This window comes from Ornithorhynchus anatinus, chromosome 8, assembly GCF_004115215.2.
Source record: "Ornithorhynchus anatinus isolate Pmale09 chromosome 8, mOrnAna1.pri.v4, whole genome shotgun sequence".
Classification (NCBI taxonomy): Eukaryota; Metazoa; Chordata; class Mammalia; order Monotremata; family Ornithorhynchidae; genus Ornithorhynchus; species Ornithorhynchus anatinus.
In genome coordinates, this window is record NC_041735.1 from 50022490 (window position 1) to 50044363 (window position 21874).

Genomic DNA, 21874 nt, shown 5'->3' on the forward strand with positions numbered 1-21874 from the left:
CATTAGCCTGTAGCTACCCCAGTGCTTAGAACAGTGCTCGGCACAAAGTAAGCGCTTAACAAATACCATTATTATTATTTAGCCGGTGTTGGAAAATGAGGTGAAGTGGAGGTCTATGAGATAAGGATAATAACAATAATAATAATGTTGGTAATAAAGATGGCAGAGGGAAGTCCAGACAGGAGACAGTACACGAGCAAGAGGTTGAAAGGATTAGAAATGCGATTCACACACAGTAAGTAGGTTGACGTCAGATGAGTGAAGGGTGTGGGCTGGATTGTAGCGGGAGAGGAGCGAGGATAGGTAGAGGGGAGACAGTTGATAGCGCCTTAAAGCTGATGGTGAGGAGTTTTTGTTTGATGCGGTGAAGGATGCATATGTAACCCTAATTTTATGTTTTTTCTCCATGGTAAGGTTTTTTTCACGGAATACCTTTAGAATATAAATTAAAATTCAAATAAGTTCCGACATGCAGAATTTTATTTTATAGGTGTCATGCATATTGCATTGAGAGTAAAATATTTTTTCACAATATTAAAAATTCATGGGAAAAAATAGTTTATTTGCATGATATGTTCTCCAAAGGAAAATATTTTACAAAGAACATTCAATCTACCTTTAAAAAAACCTTAGTCAGTATTGATTTTAATTCATTTTTAAGAGCTACATTTCTCTCTAAACCCCATGAATCTTGAAGATCATTCCTGAATTTGAAGCTCCTGTAGTTACTCTCTTTATCTAAATCTATGTAATCTATATTTGATGTTCCCTTGGTGAGAACAAAATATATATTAATGACTCCAGAGGGTTAGGGAGTTTTAAACTGCAGTTATAAAGTACTCACTTCATGTTTTCATTTTTTGAATACAATGTATGGTTTTTAGCTTGACTGCCTTTGAAAAAAATCTATAAAATATAAATTAATAAATGAAGACAAAAATGTACTGACTGCTAAAAATCTCATTTAAAATATCCACAATGATCTGCTTGAAATATTGGCATGGTCTATTGAAACATCTAAAAATTAATACTGAAAGTCATAGTGTTATTCCTCTGTAATCAAATGAGATTTCAATTTTTCCAAAATATAGTCCTTCGAGTTAATATGTATAAATTACATCTATATACATGTGTGTATGTATATATGTGCGCATCTAGATTTGTATCGAAACAGCCTTCTTTTTTTTACAATACATTTAAAAAGAATTGAATTCTGAGTCAACTGGTGCCCTTTTTGGAGGTGAAAGAGACTCAATGCATATGATTCTGCTGCATTTTCTACAAAAGAGTCTTGTTTTCACTGTCCTATTGTTTTGTTGTGCGTGAGAATGGGCAGGACAGGTAATGAGGAAGTTTTTTCAAGACTTTGAGAACTTTTTTTCCAAAACCTTGAAAACGGGGTAGGGAGACCCATGGAAGGGAAATAGGAGAAGAAGGGGATTCTATAGTCTGAAGTCCAACCTCTCAATTCCCTTAACCTGGACTTTCGCTTATCGTCAGAAATGAGAAATACTTGAGCAAAATTCATTTCCTTCACTACTTTTCTTTCAAAATACATTGAGAAGAGAGCTGAAACACCATCCTTAGTTTCTTTGTCTCTGAGAAGCTGAAACGACAGTTCTTCCAGAGGCAATGAAAAGAATCTTTAAACATATGAATATAACAAATTGACTTACATCCACATGCAGCCAAAGTCCGTATTTTGCACAGATATCTGCTATTTCATTCAGAGGATCAAATGCTCCCAGAACGGTTGTGCCAGAAGTAGCACTGACAAGAAAAGGTGCTGCTCCCTGTAAAATGATCCACAAACAGAAACATATAAAAGGGGCAGAAATATCACCATCGTAGTTAAACTGTTCCTCTAGGAACTAGCAGTTATAAAAGCATCATAAATCCAGAGACAATCCCAATTGTCTCTTTCAAGGCGATATCTTTTAGGGTTTTTTGGGAGGCTAATGAAAAAAGGTATGATTAAGTACTTACTATGTGCTAAGCACGGGGTTTAGCACTGTGTTAGATATAAGATAATCAAATCAGATACAGTCTCTGTCCCTTACACCTTCCCAGTTTAAGAAGGAGGGAGGATATTCATTCAATATTCATTCAATACTATTTATTGAGCGCTTACTATGTGCAGAGCACTGTACTAAGCGCTTGGAATGTACAATTCAGATATGTATTTTACCCTAATGTTTCCATGTAGGATATGGATTTATCCTAATTTTAGAGATGAGAAAACTGAGATACAGAGAAGTCGTGGCTTGACTAAAGGCACCCAGGAGACAGGTGAAAGATCTACAAAACTAGAACCTGGTTCTTCCGATTCCCAGCTTCGTTTTCTCTCCATTGAGCCACACTCTCACTGGAAGTAGGCTTCTTATATCGCGGGCTTAAGCTTGCAGAAGACACCAGGTTGAGTGATGACGATGGTTTGACTACGACCGTAGAGGGGAAGGGGTAAGATCATTTCTTGACAAATGTTCATCCTAAAAAGTTCTATTTCATCCTTGACATCATTTTGCTTTCGTGCCTTCTAGCATTTCCTTCTTTAGCTATTTTACGGCCACCAAACCATTTCCTAAACTGATTTATTACCACTAGGTTGGCTGGCAGCTTTTATCTGGGGTACCCCATTGGAAATCTTGATGCCTGAACTTTTCACCTATTTAGAATCGATCATCCAAACGAGAGACTGATGATCCTCCTATGGTGAAATGGGAGAATGATGGAGGAATCGGAAGTACGGAATAACCGAAAAGCGGACAGTGTAGGGGCATCTGAAAGTAACTTCAACAGGAGGCAGTTCCGGCACCTTCCAGATCAGATGCTGCAACAAGAGGTGTCTAACATTGCCAGGGCCAGGTAATTCGAAATTTGTCATGGCTGAGAGAGTTTCTGTCAGTGGATCGCCTCTATCTGTTGCCTAATTGTACATTCCAAGCGCTTAGTTCAGTACTCCGCACAAAGTTAGTGCTCAATCAACACTACTGAATGAATGAATAAAGCTGATCATTGCATCATTTGTACTGCTAGGAGCTGTTTCGGGAGAAAGCCAGAGTTGGAAGGAGCGCTAAAAAGGCATGGACAGGGACAACAGCAGCCAAAATATTACCATCACATTCTCTTTTAGAATGTGCCAATTTGTCCGGGAAGCAGGGACCTGAAAAACTCTTGTCCTGGACATGTCATGCTTTTGTTCACGGAGGAAGTTAGCCGAAATGAAAACTGGCCAGAAACAAACTTGAGATTTCTGAGATTATCTGAGGTTGGTATTTTTGTTAAGCACTTACTATGTGCAGAGCACTGTTCTAAGCGCTGGGGGAGATACAGGGTATTCAAGTTGTCCCACGTGAGGCTCACAGTTAATCCCCATTTTACAGATGAGGGAACTGAGGCACAGAGAAGTGAAGTGACTTGCCCACAGTCACACAGCTGACAAAAGGCAGAGGCGGGTTCGAACCCATGACCTCTGAATCCCAAGCCCAGCCTCCTGCCACTGAGCCACGCTGCTGATCATACGTGATCACTGTAGCTATTAAAGTTGAGGGGCGAATCAATCGATCGATGGTATTTATTGAGTACTTGCTGTGTGCGGAGCACCATACCAAGTGCTCGGGAGAGTACGATACAACAGAATCCCTTCCCTGCCCACAACGAGTTTCTACTTCTTTTGCTGCAATTTGGTAAAAGATAAGAATTTTGCTACATTAGGATTTACATTCTGAATCCATTTTGGGATGAAGTGATGACGAGTCAGGTAAGATTGCTCTTTGCCCTACTACTCAAGTAGCAACTACCTAGCCACAAAATTATCTCTGACTTAGTCTCACGAATAGTAGGTATTGCAATGAAGAGTGCGATGGGGAATAAAACACACTTTGGAATCATACTGTCTCTACCGTGAGACATGTTAAAATGATCAAAATAAATCACACGAGCCAGGTGTCTTCTGAAGCTGAGGGAGACATGGGAGTTTTGTGGAATCCATGGCTGGATAAATGACTCAATGGAAAAAGACTGGTGGGCTTTGGAACTTCCCGGGAAGTCTGGGTTTTAGAAATTACACTTCCCAATCCTTATCCTGTTCACTGTTATTAAGGTACTTGTTAAGAGCTTACACTTGGGAAGCAGTGTGGCTCAGTGGAAAGAGCACGGACTTTGGAGTCAGAGGTCATGCGTTCAAATCCCAGCTCTGCCACTTGTCAGCGGTGTGAGTGGGGGCAAGTCACTTAACTTCTCTGTGCCTCAGTTACCTCATCTGTAAAATGGGGATTAAGACTGTGAGCCCCATGTGGGACAAACTGGCTACCCTGTATCTACCCCAGCACTTAGAACAGTGTTCTGCACATAGTGAGTGCTTAACAAATACCAACATTATTATTATTATTACTATGTGCCAGGCACTGTACTAAACACTGGGGTAGATACACGGTAATCAGGTTGGACACAGTCCTCACCCGGCATGGGGCTCAAGCTTTAATCCCCATTTTAAGGATGAGGAAACTGAGGCAGAGGAGTTAGGTGGCTTGCCCAAGGTCACACATAACTTGTCTATTCATAGATTGCCAAGAGATGGCTTCTGGCAGTCGTAGGGTCACTTTCACAAAGAATTCTGAATTTGGTCCAAGATCAAGCCAAATTTGCACAATTTAAGAAAAAAAGTACCAAGCTTAATATGAAAACGATGTAGGTATCACATAAATTTTACATAGCTTATAGGTGAACCTATGTAATTTACACAAGGTATAAATTATGCTATGTATAATTTAATATACATTATATAATAATTATATATTGTATTTATTATAATACATTAATGTTATAATACATTATAATCATGATATAATTTAATGTATTAATATAACTAGTATCCTCCCTAGTTATTGCTTCAACTCAAATGAACACACAATTTTACTAAACCAATAATTCAGTTTTTTGGGGTTTTTTTTTTACAGAAGTTATTGATTACTGAGTTGCTTAGGCTTGGTTGTATATCCTTGTGGACTCTGATAGTGTCTCCCCCAATTAATAATGTATTTGTTGGTATTTGTTAAGTGCTTACTATGTGCAGAGCACTGTACTAAGCCCTGGGGTAGATTAGATTGTAAGCCCGTCAATGGGCAGGGATTGTCTCTATCTGTTGCTGAATTGTACATTCCAAGCGCTTAGTACAGTGCTCTGCACATAGTAAGCGCTTAATAAATACTATTGAATGATGAATGAATCCTTATCCTGTTTATGTATTTTTCCTAAACCTAGAGTAATGCAAGTCAGGTGACCTGAGAGACTTAACCACAAAAGTTCCTGAAGTTAACAAGACAAAGGGAAAGAGATTTAATTATAGCTGAATAGTCCTCCGGCGGTCAACGTGAATTACAGCATAATATGAATGAAAGAGAATTGGGAAAGGTACATAAGTTTTCTGCTTTTTAAGGAGTCTACAACAGGTGCCTTTGTAATTTTCTTTGTGTCTCTTAAACTTATGCATCAGGCTTAATTGAATGCAGGTTTTCCACCATGCAAATGAGTTAAAGAAACATAAATGTAGTAAATGATACAGAAACAAAAAGAGAAATCGGGCTTCTAGGCCTTGGAAAACATTTGGTGACATCTGTGAATGTTCACTCATGAAAACTACTCTACTCAATGGAATTGAGTGCTAGAGACTAATTCAGGACAAGAGACATGCAGAAGTAATACGTGGGCAGGGCACGGTCAAAGACTACCAAGGAATGTTTGATCAGGAAAGGAAAGAACTCGGGATCACCGAGGTGACTGGGTCTTTTGGGTCCTTTTTTAAAAACACTAACCAAGAAAAAAATGAGCACTAAAGCACAGATCAAAGAAGGTACATCTCCATATAGAGTATTTGCAATAAAGAATCTTTTTTCAAAAAAAAAACTTGAAGACATTTAGACTGAAAAGACTTACCAATAGTTTTTCCCCTTGGTAAGGGCTTCTTATAAAAATCACATATGATTAGACCAAGGAGGTATCAATCTCTCCCAACCCTCGCAGCCGAACTAACTACTCTGGCCTTCTCATTCTTCGGGGAACCCATTCGACTTGAGCCACATCCTCCGTTCCTGCCTGTTGGAAAGGCAGCGGAGGGTGGGTCTGCTGCTCCGTTTGCAGTAGGGATGGGATGGGAGAGGGAAAGCATGCATGAAGTTGTTCTTATAGGTAGTTCAGCTGTCACTTGGTCCAATCTGGTGATCAGCAGGGAGAGAGATGACTGACATTTGGGGCTTGAGACGCCCTCATAAATTAGGTCTCTCAGCAGGCCTGTGTGAGATTTAAATAATGTTGGTATTTGTTAAGCGCTTACCATATGCAGAGCACTGTTCAAAGCACAGGATAATCAGGTTGCCCCACGTGAGGCTCACAGTTAATCCCCATTTTACAGATGAGGCAACTGAGGCCCAGAGAAGTGAAGTGACTTGCCCGCAGTCAAACAGCTGACAAGTGGCAGAGCCGGGATTCGAACCCATGACCTCTGACTCCCAAGCCCGGGCTCTTTCCACTGAGCCACGCTAAGTGGCTGCTACTAAGCTTCCGCTGCCCAAGTGATGGAAAAGTAACTTTCCCAATTCATGACAGTCCTCTGGGAGTGGGGTCAGCTCTCTTCAGGAGCTTTACTGAAGCTCCGTTGTTAGATTAATGATAATGGGATTTGGTTAAGGGACCTTACTTTGAAAAAATCAGGGCATCTTTGGTGAACGAGTTGATCACGAAATTGCATATGTTAAAAAAACAGCATATTCATTCATTCATTCATTCACTCAATTGTATTTATTGAGCGCTCACTGTGTGCAGGGCACTGTACTAAGCGCTTGGAAAGTACAATTCGGCAACAGCTAAAGATAATCCCTACTCAACAACGGGCACACAGTCTAGAAGGGGGAGACAGACAACAAAACAAGCAGACAGGCATCAATAGCATCAAAATAAATAGAACTATAGATATAAACACATCATTAATAAAATAAATAGCATAGGTAGCAGGACTCTTGGAAGCAGGAGAGATTTAGTGGGGTGTTTACTTGAACACTTCTGGGCAGCATTACTTGCCTTTTTTATGGCATCTGTTAAGCATTTACTGTGTGTCAAATACCGTTCAAAGCAGAGGGGTAGATACAAGTGGATTAGGCTTGACGCAGTCCCTGCCCCACGGCGGGCTCACAGTCTAAGCCCCCTCATGGATAAACGAGGGTAAAGACATAGAAAATGGTGCTGCCAATGTTTTTAATCGGTCTGGGTAGTCTGTGACAATGTCACTGAATATAAACATTCAGATCAGGTCTGTCAATGAGGTTCTCTACTGCAGTTTTCGCCCTGTTTTCTCTCACAGGAATGAATGCTTCTGTCCTACACATTCTCTCTCTTCATTACGCACCTCGTCTCATTCAAGCTATCTAGCGCTTAGTGCTTGGCACCCAGTAAGCGCTTAACAACTATCATTATTATTGTCCCATTGGTGGGTAGGGACTGTCTCTGTGGCTGAATTGTACTTTCCAAGCGCTTAGTACAGTGCTCTGCGCACAGTAAGCGCCCAAGAAATACGACTGAATGATCATACATTCTCACATGCTCAAACATGAACATTCTTTCCGTGCACACACATACGTAAACACGCTCTCTCTCTCTCCCCTTCTCACCTCTTTCCTGGCCCGCTGGACTTGTTCCTCCAGTTCCTCAGGTATCATCTTACCTCTAAGGGACACAGATTTAAGACTTTCAGTTACGTTTAAATATCCTTTACACTCCTACTGCATTTTGAAACGAGTCAATCCCGATCCCCGTTAGCCCTGACCCTTCACCTTCCATCTGTCTCCACGAAATAAACATTCTCGGTACCAATGCCCAGGAAAGACGCAGCCTTCTTCATGGAGTAGTGACACTGAAGGAAAAGGTGACGAACATGAAATCAGACACATCACGCGTGGAGTGGGCTCGTTTCACCCTTACCCCCCAAGAAACTCAAGGTCCACCATACAGATCACTCAATAATATTTACTGTATTCTTAATGTGGGCAGAGCACACACTTGGAAGAGCACAATAGTATTAGTAGACATGGACCGTGCCCTCAAGGAACTGAAAACCTAGTGAGGGAGAGACGTTCTAAAATAAATAATAATAACGTTGGCATTTGTTAAGCGCTTACTATGTGCAGAGCACTGTTCTAAGCCCTGGGGTAGATACAGGGTAATCAGGCTGTCCCACGTGAGGCTCACAGTCTTCATCCCCATTTGACAGATGAGGTAACTGAGGCCCAGAGAAGTGAAGTGACTTGCCCACAGTCACACAGCTGACAAGTGGCAGGCCAGGATTCAAACCCATGACCTCTGCCTCCCAAGCCCGGGCTCTTTCCACCGAGCCACGTTGCTTCATCCATTCGCATTTACTGAGCGCTTACCGCGTGCGGAGCCCTGGCCTAGGCACTTGGAAAGTACAAGAAAGCAACAGAGACTATCCCCTCCCAAATCACCGATAGGATACACATACGTGAGGTAGTGATGAAGTAACAGGGTATTTAGGATTCATACTAAAGTGCTATAGTGATTAAGTAGTAGGTTATATAGGATCTACACAAAAGTATATAAGAGGTTGCGAGCACTCAAGTTCTCGGCTGTCCCCGAAGGACTGAACAGGCAGTCCGGGGATACAAACCGAGGAGAGTAGAGATTAAGGGGGGGAGGTCTCCTGATGATGTGATTTCAGGGGGGCTCTGATGAGGGGAAGAGTTGTGGTCTGACAAGTCTGAAAGGGGAGGTTTAGGCCAGGGGGAGGGTGAGAGATCAGTCAAAGGAGGGGATGAGACTGAGGCACGGCGAATAGGTTATCTTAAGCGTGATGAAGACGGAGAGTGACATTTAATGGGAAAAGAGAGTGGATAACTGGGAGGGAGAGCTGGCCGACCAAACGCCTGGGAGCCGATGTTCAATCGGTGCTATTCATCGAGTGCTCCGGGCTGAACGCTGTAATAATAATAACAATGTTGGTATTTACTAAGCACTTACTATGTGCCGAGCACTGTTCTAAGCGCTGGGGGAGATACAGGGTAATCAGGTTGCCCCATGTGAGGCTCACAGTTAATTAATCCCCATTTTACAGATGAGGTAACCGAGGCACAGAGAGGTTAAGTGACTCGCCCACAGCTGACAAGTGGCGGAGCCGGGATTCGACATCTGGGAGAGTACAAGTGAGTTGATAGACGTGGTCCCTGCCCTCAAGGAGCTTACAATCTAGTGGAGGAGCCAGACATTAAAATAAATTACGGAGCGGGGAAGCGGCTGAGTGTAAGATTATCTACGTAAGTGTTTTGGGACTGGGTGGTGGGATGAGTATCAAAGTGCTACAGGGTTGGTTACACAGTCAAGTGCATACCCTGCCCCCATCCTCATCCCTTCCCCTGACTCAGTAGTACGATCCTGCATCCTTCTTGCTTATTCTGGGGGTTAATATATTGGACAGAGGGAGGCCCGGGAACTCGCATACGTACGGAAGGCACCTCCTCAACTCCTAAACTGATTTTCATTTTGTAATCATCCCTCTTGGGACTGACTTTTAATAATAATGTTGGTATTTGTTAAGCGCTTACTATGTGCCGAGCACTGTTCTAAGCGCTGGGGTAGACACAGGGGAATCAGGTTGTCCCACGTGGGGCTCACAGTCTTAATCCCCATTTTACAGATGAGGGAACTGAGGCCCAGAGAAGTTAAGTGACTTGCCCACAGTCACACAGCCGACAAGTGGCAGAGCTGGGATTCGAACTCATGAGCCCTGACTTTTAACTGCACTGGTTCCCTTAAAATTTCTTCCTTGGCTAGAAGTACTACTAGTACGAGTATTGTGGACTCAATGGCTGCTCAGAAAATACTAATCAAGTTCCAAAATGAGTAAACCTTCCTCTTTTCCTAGCTGGGACCTAGGAAGGGGTCGATACTTGGTGTTTGAGGGTACGATTGTATCAGAAACACTAAGTTGAAAAGCTTGGAGAAAGGACAAAAGAAATAGCCAGAGCGGCTTCCAAAAAAGGAAAAAGTACGCGTTGTCCCCATCAGGTTTCAGTGCATTTATAATATGGTCAATATAGGAAAAACTCAAAAAAACCCTTCTGAAGTCAAAAATAATAAACTGATAACGGGAGGTAGAAACACAGCCAGGAAGAGCATTTTGTCCCACTATGGAAACTACATTTGGTCATAAAGTTAATTAAAATGTGCAAGTAAAAGTACACATTTTTAGATTTATTCATGGAAATAGCCAGCACGACGACACAAATACCCTTTCAAAAAGTCAACAAAGAGCTAGTAGAGGTCCAACATCCTCATCAGTCTCAAAAAACCTTTGCTCATTTATCTCTCCATCCATATCACAATCTGCTTCACCGAACATCTCCTGCAGTTCCTCGTCTGTTAAATGTCCCCCCGGCTCCGTCTTCGGTCACCCTCTTAATAGTTTTGAATGACATCTTTCCCGCCCCCTCATCAAACCATCAAAATATCCCCACTTCCCTCACTTTCCCTTTTGCATTCTCCAAAAAGTCCAGGTCTAATCCAAAAAGGAGAGAATGGAGTTGGCATTTAGATTAGGCGCCGTAAATGCCGCACCTTGAGAAAAGAGCGGCAGTTACATAACGCACCCCTAAAATATGGGGCTGGTCCTGCCTCCACTCCTGCAGTGACAGATGAAGGGCGAGTTTGGCAGAACGGCTCCTCCTTCTACAGAAATGTGTGCAGCATTTACCAGACTGAGTTTCTGTAAAGCCAGGCTCATACATAGCAAGGATACATAATTAAGTTCAATATTTAATAGCGGTGACATCACTGGCCGTCTTTCCTGCGGCAATGACACCTACGTGCTCTTGGATACTAGACCCCTGCATTTAATTACGGCTACAAGTTAGTAATGAGATGCTAAGTAAGGCCCATATCTAGACTTCAGATGAGCACGCAAGGAATATGTGATAATCTGCATAAATCTAGCACGGCGCCACGCTCGAAGATGCCCGGTAGCGTATTTTAATCACAGGTCATAGGAACTTGTTGTTTCAGCTTGATTTTCGTTGGGAAAAAAACCCTTCTCATTTTGTTTTTTAACTACCCGAGGGGTTAAAATCATTAACATTCAAGCACTCTACCCTTTAGGGAGGCCAGGTGGCCAATTAATTCTGGCTTGAACCTGAGAAATGAAGACACTGAAGGACATTATTGTTAAAAAGAAAATCTATAGTCATTTAATAACGGCTATGAATAGATTAATAATATTTGTGGCTGTCATCCTTGTCTTGGTGTATCACTAGAAATGTGGTTATTTTTTCCCCGTTTGTCATGCGTCTTTTAGTGAAAGTACCTTCTCTCTCCCTCCCCCACCAGGGCTGTCCACGCCATCCTTAGTGTTTAATTTACAAACTTCAAATAAGACAAGCCCCGAACCTTGAAAGATTCCTTTATTTCATTGTTAAGAGAGCAAAGATAGCCTTGGAGATGAGCAATAATGTGCACCGGAAGGTAATTCATCTTCTCCAGCATCAACCTGCAGTGGTACATAGTAATACGCTCAGCAGAGAGATGGTGAGTTGCATTTCACCAGAGGTTTGGGCTCTGGCAGACGGACAGCTATTGATTCCGGAGTGATAAAATACCTGCCTTCACCACTGACATCCGCCCGTTAGACCCTCTTGAAAATCATGTCGTAACACCACCGGGAGATATCAAACCCTCCACACTCAGATACCGGTAGAGCCACTGAATGCGTAAACTGGCCATCGGAATAAGAATGACTTCAGTGAGGCCGTTCCCCACCTATCCAAGGGCGAAAAGCTAGGCAATGTCATCGTGAACTGTGTAGGGACGGATAAAAGCCTGAAAACGGAAATTTAAGTATCTAAGGGACTCAGAGAAGTAAAGAAGCCCCAGCTGAACCTTGAAGGAAAACCCTGCTGCCTCAGAATAACAATAATAATAATACCAGTCATATTTGTTATGCACTTACTCTGTGCCATGCACTGTAGCGTGGCTCTGTGGAAAGAGCCCGGGCTTCGGAGTCAGAGGTCGTGGGTTCGACTCCCGGCTCCGCCACTTGTCAGCTGTGTGACTGTGGGCGAGTCACTTCACTTCTCTGTGCCTCAGTTACCTCATCTGTAAAATGGGGATTAAGTGTGAGCCTCACGTGGGACAACCTGATGACCCTGTATCTACCCCAGCGCTTAGAACAGTGCTCTGCACATAGTAAGCGCTTAACAAATACCAACATTATTATTACTACTACTAATTATTTTTACAGTATTTGCTACGCTCTTACTACGTGCCAAGCACTGTTCTATGCACTGGGATAGATACAAGGCAATCAGGTTGTCCCATCTGGGGCTCACGGTCTTCATCCCCATTCTACAGACGAGGCAACTGAGGCACAGGGAAGTTAAGCACCTGCTGTCACACAGCAGACAAGTGGTGGAGCCGCGATTAGAACCCACGTCATCTGACTCCCAAGCCCGTGCGCTCTTTCCACTAGCTATGGCGCTTCACGCTAATTCTACCCTACCTCGTGCTACGGAAGATACAAGATAGTCGGGTGCCGCAGGGGGCTCACAGTTTATGTGGGAGGGAGAACGGGTTCTAAGGGAACCGAGGCAGATAAGTCAAGTGACTTCCCCAAGGTCCCCCAGGAGACAAATGGCGGGGCCAGGATTTGAACCCAGGTCTCCTAACTCTCAGGCTCATGCTCTTTCCACTAGGTCACACTGCTTCTGCTTCTCAGAAGTGCAGGGCATTAGAGCACAGGAAAGAGCTGCAAGGGGACAGTGTCAATTCACCGCCCGGGGAAGAGCAGCCTGTCTTCCATCATTCCTGGATGATGGCAAAACTGGAAAGGAGAGAAGGGATGCGTTGCCAAAGGTACCTTTAGATACAGCCTCCAAATTCCTACCATCCCACTTTCCCCACCCTACGTTTTGCCCCCGACCAGGAACAAACCGAACACAAGCCATCACTCTCCGGGGGGTGGATTGTCTGAAGCAGGCACGAGGGCCTGGGATACCAAAGTCTATCTGTATTATATTATAAATCCCCTGAGGTTACAAAACACGCATCTTGTTGCTGTGGTACTCTCCCAAATGTCTAGTACCATGTTCTGCACTCAAGGGCCCAATAAGTATCTCACTGATTGACTGTGGTACTCTTGCATTTCATAACAAAGTAAGGATGACAAAGGGAAAGGCAGTCATTCCCTTCTTCTTCACACATCCCTTATTTTACCCTTCACGATTCAACCAAGAGGAAATCCGAGATTACGTCTACCAACTTGGCCCGACTGCTTAATAAAATGCTTTGCATATAATAATAATACTATCTGTTAAGCACTTACGGTGTGCCAGGTACTGTGCTAAACGCTGGGGTGAGATGCAAGCTAACCAGGTTGGACAATAAGTGCTCATTAAATACCATCGATTGCTTTTTAAAAATTATGATTACTTATCTTTTTCCCTGGGAAACACTACCTCCTCTCCACTCTCACGCTTCTTCCTCCAAAATCCTTTCCTCCCCTTAAACTGACAACACCATCGTCCTCGGCAACTCTGAGGCAGCCCACGGCCTCCTCTCTTTCGGCACCCACAGGTCCTGTCACTTCACCCTCCTCATCCAAAGTGCCGCCACGCCGGTCCGAGCGCCTGCCATATCCCAACTTTACTACCGCATCCATCGATGGCATTTACTGAGCGCTCACCGGGCAGCGAGCACCGTATTAAGCGCTCTGGAGAATCCATCACAGAGCTCTGGAGAATCCATCACGGAGTTGGTAGATACGTTCCCTGCCCACAAGGAGCTTACAGTGGAGAGGAAGAGAGACGCTAATCTGAATAAATTACGAATATCTCCGTAAATGCTGTAGGGCTGAGGGCGGGGTGACTATCAAGTGCTTAAAGGATTCGGCTCCAAGTATACGGGTGACGCAGAAGGGAGAGGGAGTAGGGGAAATGAAAGCCTAGTCGGGGAAAGCCTCTGGGAGGAGAAGTGATTTTAATAAGACTTGAAAGGTGGCGAGAGTGGGGTCTGTCGTCTGTGAGGGAGGAGGGAAATCCAGACCAGAGGGGAAAGTCACGTGCAGTGAGGTTGGCGAAACGGAGGTACAGTGAGTGAGCTGGGTCTAGGAGCGAAGAGTGCAGGCTGGATTGTAGTAGGAAATCAGCAAGCTAAGATAGGCGAGCTGATTGAGTATTTTAAAGGAGCTTCTGTTTGACACAGCAGTGGATGGGCAATCGCTGAGGGCTCCTGAACAGAAGGGAGAGGTGGACTGAATTTCTTTTTTTTAGAAAAATGATCTGGGCCGCTGAGTGAAGTATAGACTGGAGTGGGGAGAGACAGGAGGCAGGGAAGTCAGTGAGGAGGCTGATGCCACAGGCCAGGGGGGATTAATTCACTCCTTCAGTCATATTTCCGGAGCGTTTACTGTGTGCCAAGCACCGTACTAATAATAACTGTGGTATTTGTTAAGCACTTACTATGTGCCGAGCACTGTTCTAAGCGCTGGGATAGATACAAACTAATCAAGTTGTCCCACATGGGGCTCACAGTCTTAATCCCCATTTTACAGATGAGGTAACTGAGGCAGAGAGAAGTTAAGTGACTTGTCACTCGGGCGAGTACAATATAACGATACCCAGACACATCCTCTGCCCACAGTGAGCTCCCGATCTAGAGAATGACGACGGCCTAGTCCGGTGACGGTCTATTCCCCTCCACGTCAAGAAGTCCTTGATCAATCTCTCATCTCCACTCTCCCTTCAATATCCTCCTTCAGCATCCCTAAAGCCCTTGCGCTTTATAACTTTATACTCTATCGCTTCTTCCTACTTGTAATTTACCTTAGCGTCTGTCTTGCCCTCTAGGTTGTAAACTCCCTCAGAGATCAAGTCTATTAACTCTATTGTACTCTTCCGAGCACTCAGTGGTCTGCCCGGGGTGAGTGTTCGAATACTACGGATTAAATAGGAGAGCAAATTCTTTACCTCTTCAGATGTAAAAAGAACAAGTCTTGGCAAGCCTGACAGCCCTTTTTCCTTAATCTCGGGACAATAATTGTATCTAGCTAAATTGACTGCGTACATATTGGACACAGAGCCACCTGTAAAAATAAAAACGGAAAGACACGTTTAGAGAGTGTTTTGGAAATGCACAGTCCCTTACGTTTGCAAGCCTTGGGTGATGAACCTTCCCAGTCTTGCAACTGCTTTTTCAGCTGTAAATTTGTTTTCTTTACTTACCCTCGTTTCTACAGACAGTGAGGCTGCTCTCATTACATATGATTAAATGCATTCATCAAATTATCATCGCTTCCTAGAAAGATACTAGATACAACCTCACCAAATAACCTCGTTCACATCCAGCTTCCTCATCACTGAGATCTGTATGGCATTTGTATTTTGAATATACGGCGTAGGGAAAATATTACTGTTATTATTAATAACAATACTAGGGGTATTTGTTAAGCGCTTACGGTGTGCCAGGCACAGTACTAAGCGCTGGGGTGGATATAACGAATCGGGTTGGACAGACTCCCTGTCCCACATGGGGCTCACCATCTTAATCCTCAGTTTTCAGAGGAGGAAACTGAGGCTCAGAGAAGTCACGTGACTTGGCCAAGGTCACAGAGGAGACAACTAACGGAGTCACCATTAGAACCCACAACTTCTGAATCCCACACCCGTACTCTATCCACTTCGCCATGCTGCTTCTGTGAGTTCGTTACAGGCAGGGAACTCGTTTGCTAATTGCTGTGTTGTATTCTCCCAAGCGCTCAGCACAGTGCTCTGCACACAAGCGCTCAATAAAGTTCCACTGATTAGCATGTAAAATAAAAGCATCACACACATTAAAGGATTTCTTATGATATCTTACCATGGTTTAAACCTCGGTAAAATGCCCGAGGCTGCTCACAATGGGAAACCGAAGTTAATCACGGAATTTCTTACCCGGATTAAAAATGCCATCTCCTTCTTTCCAGCCAATAAATTCAATCATTTTCTTCAGAACTGCTTCTTCAACTAGGAGAAACACTGGGGATACTTCATACGTATACCTAGATGAATGTGACAGCGTTCATTAGTGTGACCGTAGTCAAAACGGTGCATCGTGCAAAGCCTACAAAATTTGGCTATAATCCATAGGAAAGTAGAAATAATCACTCAAATACCAAATCAAAGGCATTGTGATCACCCGTAATAGATAAAACTACTTTTAGAATGTGTCAGGTGGAATAACAATCCTCAATTGCTCTCTCTTCTCCCTTGGTAGGTAGCCATATAGTAACAGGGTGGATTCTTCATATTTCCCTTGTTCAACGGTCATTTCAGCATTTCACGAAGCAACTGTGGACAGTGACTAAAGGAATACTTTCAGTTCTGCCATCCATATGAGTCATATTCCCTAATAACCTGGCAAAATTGGTTTTGTGATGCCAATTTCTTTTGTCTTCTTGCCTGTCTCCCCCCTTCTAGACTGTGAGGCCCTTGTTGGGTAGGGATTGTCTCTATCTGTTGCTGAATTACACTTTCCAAGCGCTTTGTACAGTGCTCTGCAAACAGTAAGTGCTCAATGAATACAATCGAATGAAAGTGATTCTCACGTTCTGTCTGACATCGCACACGACACCGCTAGGGACTGTAGCCAGACGGACATGTGTTATCATAATAATTTCTTAATTCTACAAAAGCACTCTATTCAAGATGCGTAATGAAAACACGCATTATGGCAGAACTCACCGTAACTCAATGCAAACGATTTAGTGATTTGTATTGCACTCTCCCAAGTGCTAAGTAGTGTTCTGCACATGCTAAGCACTCCAATACCACCAACTGACTGAAGAATATATTTATAAGCTCTACATTTAGGTATAGTTTAAACGCCAGAATAGTATGAAATTGTCCAACTATATTTTAATGTCACAGAGAAGAGAGTATAATTTTCACCTTTAAAACAGTCCCACAGTTAGTTTTCCATCAACTCAGGTGACTGCAAGAGGAGGTGTGAGTTTAGTTTCTGGATGAAACGGACTCTGAGTAATACAGAATTGACCAACGACCCCAAAAAAGGGAGAGCAAGTCACAACTTTGGGGTCCATCAGAATGAGTTAGGGGATGCACTGAAAAATGAATCAGCTCTCCACTCCTAATTTCCTCTCAGCCTCTCGGTCTGCCCGCACGGAGAGGAGATATGCACAAAACTACATCCACACACGCGTCTTATGAATCGGTCAGAGGCGGAGGATGAACACTTGCTTACTCGCACAGGCTAAAACGCATGTTGTCGATGCTAATCCAAACAACGTTATCTCAGTAAGTACCCGTGAAAACGAAAACATAAACAGAATGCTAGCAGACTTCTAATCTGTGCTCACTGCCCAGATTTCAGCAAAACTGCACTTACACACTCGGGTTTAATGCTTCCGTAATGAATCGGGCAACCAAGGAATAGTAGTCGATTCCGGCATACAACTGATTGAAAAATCTTGGGTGATCTAATAATATAAAAACAAGACATTAAGCGCTCAATCACGTCCGTGCCAAATGGAAGGCCAGTATCCCGGCCAACTCTCGACAAATTAGCAAATCGGCTCTTTAAAGCAAGCACACAGACAAGAAAGAAATGCTTTAAGCTTTTTCTCTGATAAGGGAACCCACTGCTCACTTACCTCTAACACCTAGACAGATTTATAAATTGCCTCTTCTAAAATGTCACTTGGGCCTTGAAGCCTAGATCTTACCTACGTACGGGATACATTTAAGTACACCATTTTGATGCCACTGGCAGCTTAATTTCTAAGTTTCAGTATTTAGAAAACTAGCCTTATTAAATGGGGAATATCACTTTTACATAATCTACATAGGTTATTCCTCTCAATCGAGAAGCTGCATGGCCCAGGGGATAGAACGTGGGCCTGGGAGCCGGAGGACCTGGGTTCTAGTCCCTGCTCTGCTCCTTGTCCACTGTGTGATCGTGGGCAAGTCCCCTGACTTGGGCCTCAGTTTCATGATCTGGAAAATGGGGATTCAATCGACTGTATTTACGGAGTACTTACTGTTTGCAGAGCACTGTGCTAAGCGCCTGGGAGAACAGGATATAGAAGAGTTGGTGGACACATTCCACGCCCACGGTGAGCTTAACAGTCTAGAGGTTGAGCTCCTTCTTAGACTGTGAGCCTCATGTGGGACGGGGACTGTGTCCAACCTGATTAACTTGCATCTACCTCAGTGCTTAGTACAGTACTTGGCACAGAGTAAGTGCTTAACAAGTACTATAAAGTGAAGGGCTCAACGTGTGAAAAATCAAAAAAAAAAAAAAAGAACAGACTCTGCTCTTCCATAACATGTTTACAGTACACATTTTGGATATAACACAATGGAAGATTTAGGGATACCTCTCCCCTCAACACAAATCTGTTCTGGATAGGACATGATCCACGAGTTGGCACAAGCAGATTTGGTTATTTAATTATATTAACGGCCATCTTTCATTCATTCATTCATTCAATAGTATTTATTGAGCGCTTACTATGTGCAGAGCACTGTACTAAGCGCTTGGGATGAACAAGTTGGCAACAGATAGAGACAGTCCCTGCCGTTTGACGGGCTTACAGTCCAATCGGGGGAGACGGACAGACGAGAACAATGGCAATAAACAGAGTCAAGGGGAAGAACATCTCGTAAAAACAATGGCAACTAAATAGAATCGAGGCGATGTACAATTCATTAACAAAATAAATAGGGTAACGAAAATATATACAGCCATCTCCCACTCTAGACTGTAAGCTCAGTGTGGACAGGGAATACGTCTGCCAAGTCTGTTGCATTGTACTCTCATTCATTCATTCAATCGTATTTATTGAGCACTTACCGTGTGCAGAGCACTGTACTAAACGTTTGGAATGTACAATTCGGCAACAGACACAATCCCTGTCCAACAACAGACTCACTTTCCCAAGCGCTCAGTACAGTGCTCTGCACATAGTAGGTGTTTGATAAATACCACAGATTGATTAATTCCAGTCCTCTGATTGAAGTATGGCGTATAAATATGGAACACTTTCAAGATGCACACTGGGTCACAATGCACTTACGTAGAAACCCACTTTTATGGATTTCACAACACTTTCTAAGGATTTCTAAGGATTTGCCTGGACGGAGTAGAAATTTTGTTACTTATTCAAGACACGGTTTCAAGGTGATCACATCACACCACATTAAGACATCACGTAAAAACAAACAGCAGGAAGATCTTTGGGTTCACACCTCTTGTGGATTCCCAAAGACTTTTTTCTTCTGCTTGGTTTGGTAAGATATTTTCTTTGTCAAAAGAACAAAATTTGCATTCATCGGCACACTTTAAATATTAATACAAGTGATAGTATTTTACATATTTGAATTCGTTACATGGATTTTAAATCTCTTTTAAAACTCACAGAAGCACGACGAGAACCCCACCTCGAAAAACAGGCATAAAATCCTCATTTCCTATGAGGAAGAAAGCAATATAATCTATGAGAGAACAAAATTTCGCCTTCCAGCAAACACATGGGAAAAAATGGTGCCGGCAAGATGAAATGTGCTTTCTCCAAACTGTGGATAAAATGAGACGACTTGGCCCGCAACAGTAATTCTTACTGGTTTTGACGCTGTATCGTATTACGTCCCGGCAAAGTTTCAAGAGTCTTTGATGAGGTTCTCCCGTGTCCCTCATCTCCAGGTCAAGAAGCTCTTTCAGTTTCTCAGGAGGCTGCCACTCACAAACCTAGAGGGGGTGGGAAAGTCCAGGGTGCACACTGTAAGAATTGTCCGGGTGTAAAAATACGTCGCGAGGAAGCCACTGTGACGACGTTTGTAAGAAAACCTGGTACGAAAGAAATAACCTCCACTCAAAAACAGCCCCACAGACATCGTCGTATCTCCATAAGGATGGCATCCTCGCCATCAGTTCCTTTAGATACACAAGGCCGATTTCACATAAAATCGTTCCAAACGGACCAAGCAAGTGAACGCAACAGGAGAGCTACATGATCGTACGACTGTGGGGCCTCTGAATTAGAAAATCTCCAAATCATCTCTGAGAATTTACTAATCATCGTTCACAGGCCTTTTCAACCCACAATCCCCTGGCTCATCCTTCTGGTTGCAATTCGGGAAGACCAGAGTAGGCAGAAGGTTAACTATCAGTGCCCTGGGTGATTCTGAATTATTTTGTGCTTTAAAATTTCACTCCTGAGCTAAGTAGTTCACCTCCCCACTACGCAAGAGACTTCCAATGATTACCCATTCCACTCCGCAGGTAGCAGACCCTCCTGACCTTTGGCTATCAGGCACCCCGCCAGCTCTCCCACTCTAACCACTTTTCTCCTCCTACCACACCCAAGCTTACACTTCATTCCTAGCAAGCTGACCTGCTCATTGCACCTCATTCTCATCTTTCCTACTGACTGCCGGTTGCCTCTCACTCGTGTGCGTGCAAGCAGACACACGCACACACCTCAGCTGAAACTCCCGTCCCCCTCAAATCCACAGATCTCAACTCCTCCCGTGTTTAGAGTCCTTCTGAAGCCCCGTCTCTGAGCAGCTTTCCCGGGTTAATTTTTCATTTCTCCTTCTCCAGTCATGTCCTCCCAACTCTCACCTCGGCACTCTTGTGCCATCTCCGCACAGATGCATTCGCAACCACCGCACCCCTTCTGCACATTTTAATTTACTGTATTATTCAAGCATTTTCTCATCCATCTTTCCATTCTCTTCTTCCTACAAGTATTTAATTTTTTGCCTGTCTCCCCATTAGCCCGCAAACTCCCTGAGAGCCGGGCGAGCGTCTTCTATCTCTACGGAAGCCTCCCCCGAGATCTCAGTACAGGTGCTGGGCTCCAAGTAGGCATTCGATAAAGGCTATGAATTGATGCAAACTTCTAACCTTAAGCTAGTCTTTTAAGGAGCTTTCGCATCCTATTTGTGAAAAGTGAAAAGAGGGGCATTTGGCCAAAAGCATATTGATGTGAAAATTTAAACAGCAGAAAACCGAGGCTTAGTCTGAAACCTGGGACCCATGTGTTTTCAGGAAATCCAAATGGAGTGAAATGAGTTTTCCCATCACTGAACGTTTCATTAGCATTTGTCTCACTCGCAATAATTGGAGTCCATACCTTCTCCGTGACATCGGGAGCCTTCCGGATCACCTCTTCCATTATCAGCCTACAGGCCTCTTCCACAAATTTCTCCCCAGCTTTTGAGTCGGTTGTAGGGCCATTCAGAACGACACCGTCCACTAGGACGGCTTTTTTCTTGTTCTGAAGAACCTCTCGCTTCTCAGCATCGTCTGGAAATTAAATGGAACCATTTTGTCAGCCAAAAGAGAATCTCAGACTTTAAATCCCAAATGGGGAGGAATACTTTCTCATCTAAGGAAGAGTTTAAGCTTATTAGGCCAGAGCTTCCCACATTATAATGTTCTTTCTCAAGCGCTCAGTGCAGTGCTCTGCACACAGTAAGTACTTTCCCTAAATGCCACTGATCAAAATGCCAATTCAAGGACATTAGTTAACATTTTGAAGTGCTACATGAACTTTTTTAATGGAATTTGTAAAATGCTTACTATATGCCAGGCCCTGTACTAACTACCGGGGTAAATACAAGCTAATCAGGTCGGACCCATTCCACGTCCCATGTGGGGCTCCCAGTTTTAATCCCCATTTTACAGATGAGGTAACTGACACAGAAAAGTGATTTTCCCAAGGTCAGAGAGCATAAAACTGGCAGAGCCAGAATTCCAACCCAGGTTCTTCTGACTCCAAGATCCATGCTCTACCACTAGGCCATGCTGCTTCTCGGGGATTCTT

At 43.5% G+C, this 21874-nt stretch overlaps 1 protein-coding gene across 2 annotated transcripts in view; it reads right to left on the minus strand.

The window, feature by feature from the left end:
- Nucleotides 1–21874, minus strand: part of GADL1 (glutamate decarboxylase like 1) — a 134821-nt gene that overhangs the window by 94714 nt on the left and 18233 nt on the right. For both annotated transcript variants that reach the window (XM_029071345.2, XM_029071346.1), the window contains exons 2-9: nt 21182–21354; nt 19665–19791; nt 17431–17521; nt 15978–16084; nt 15015–15130; nt 7824–7903; nt 7662–7716; nt 1677–1793 (exon numbers count right to left, since the gene is read on the minus strand). In XM_029071345.2, the coding sequence (XP_028927178.1) occupies nt 1677–1793; nt 7662–7716; nt 7824–7903; nt 15015–15130; nt 15978–16084; nt 17431–17521; nt 19665–19791; nt 21182–21354 (866 nt within the window). The remainder of the gene's footprint in view (nt 1–1676; nt 1794–7661; nt 7717–7823; nt 7904–15014; nt 15131–15977; nt 16085–17430; nt 17522–19664; nt 19792–21181; nt 21355–21874) is intronic.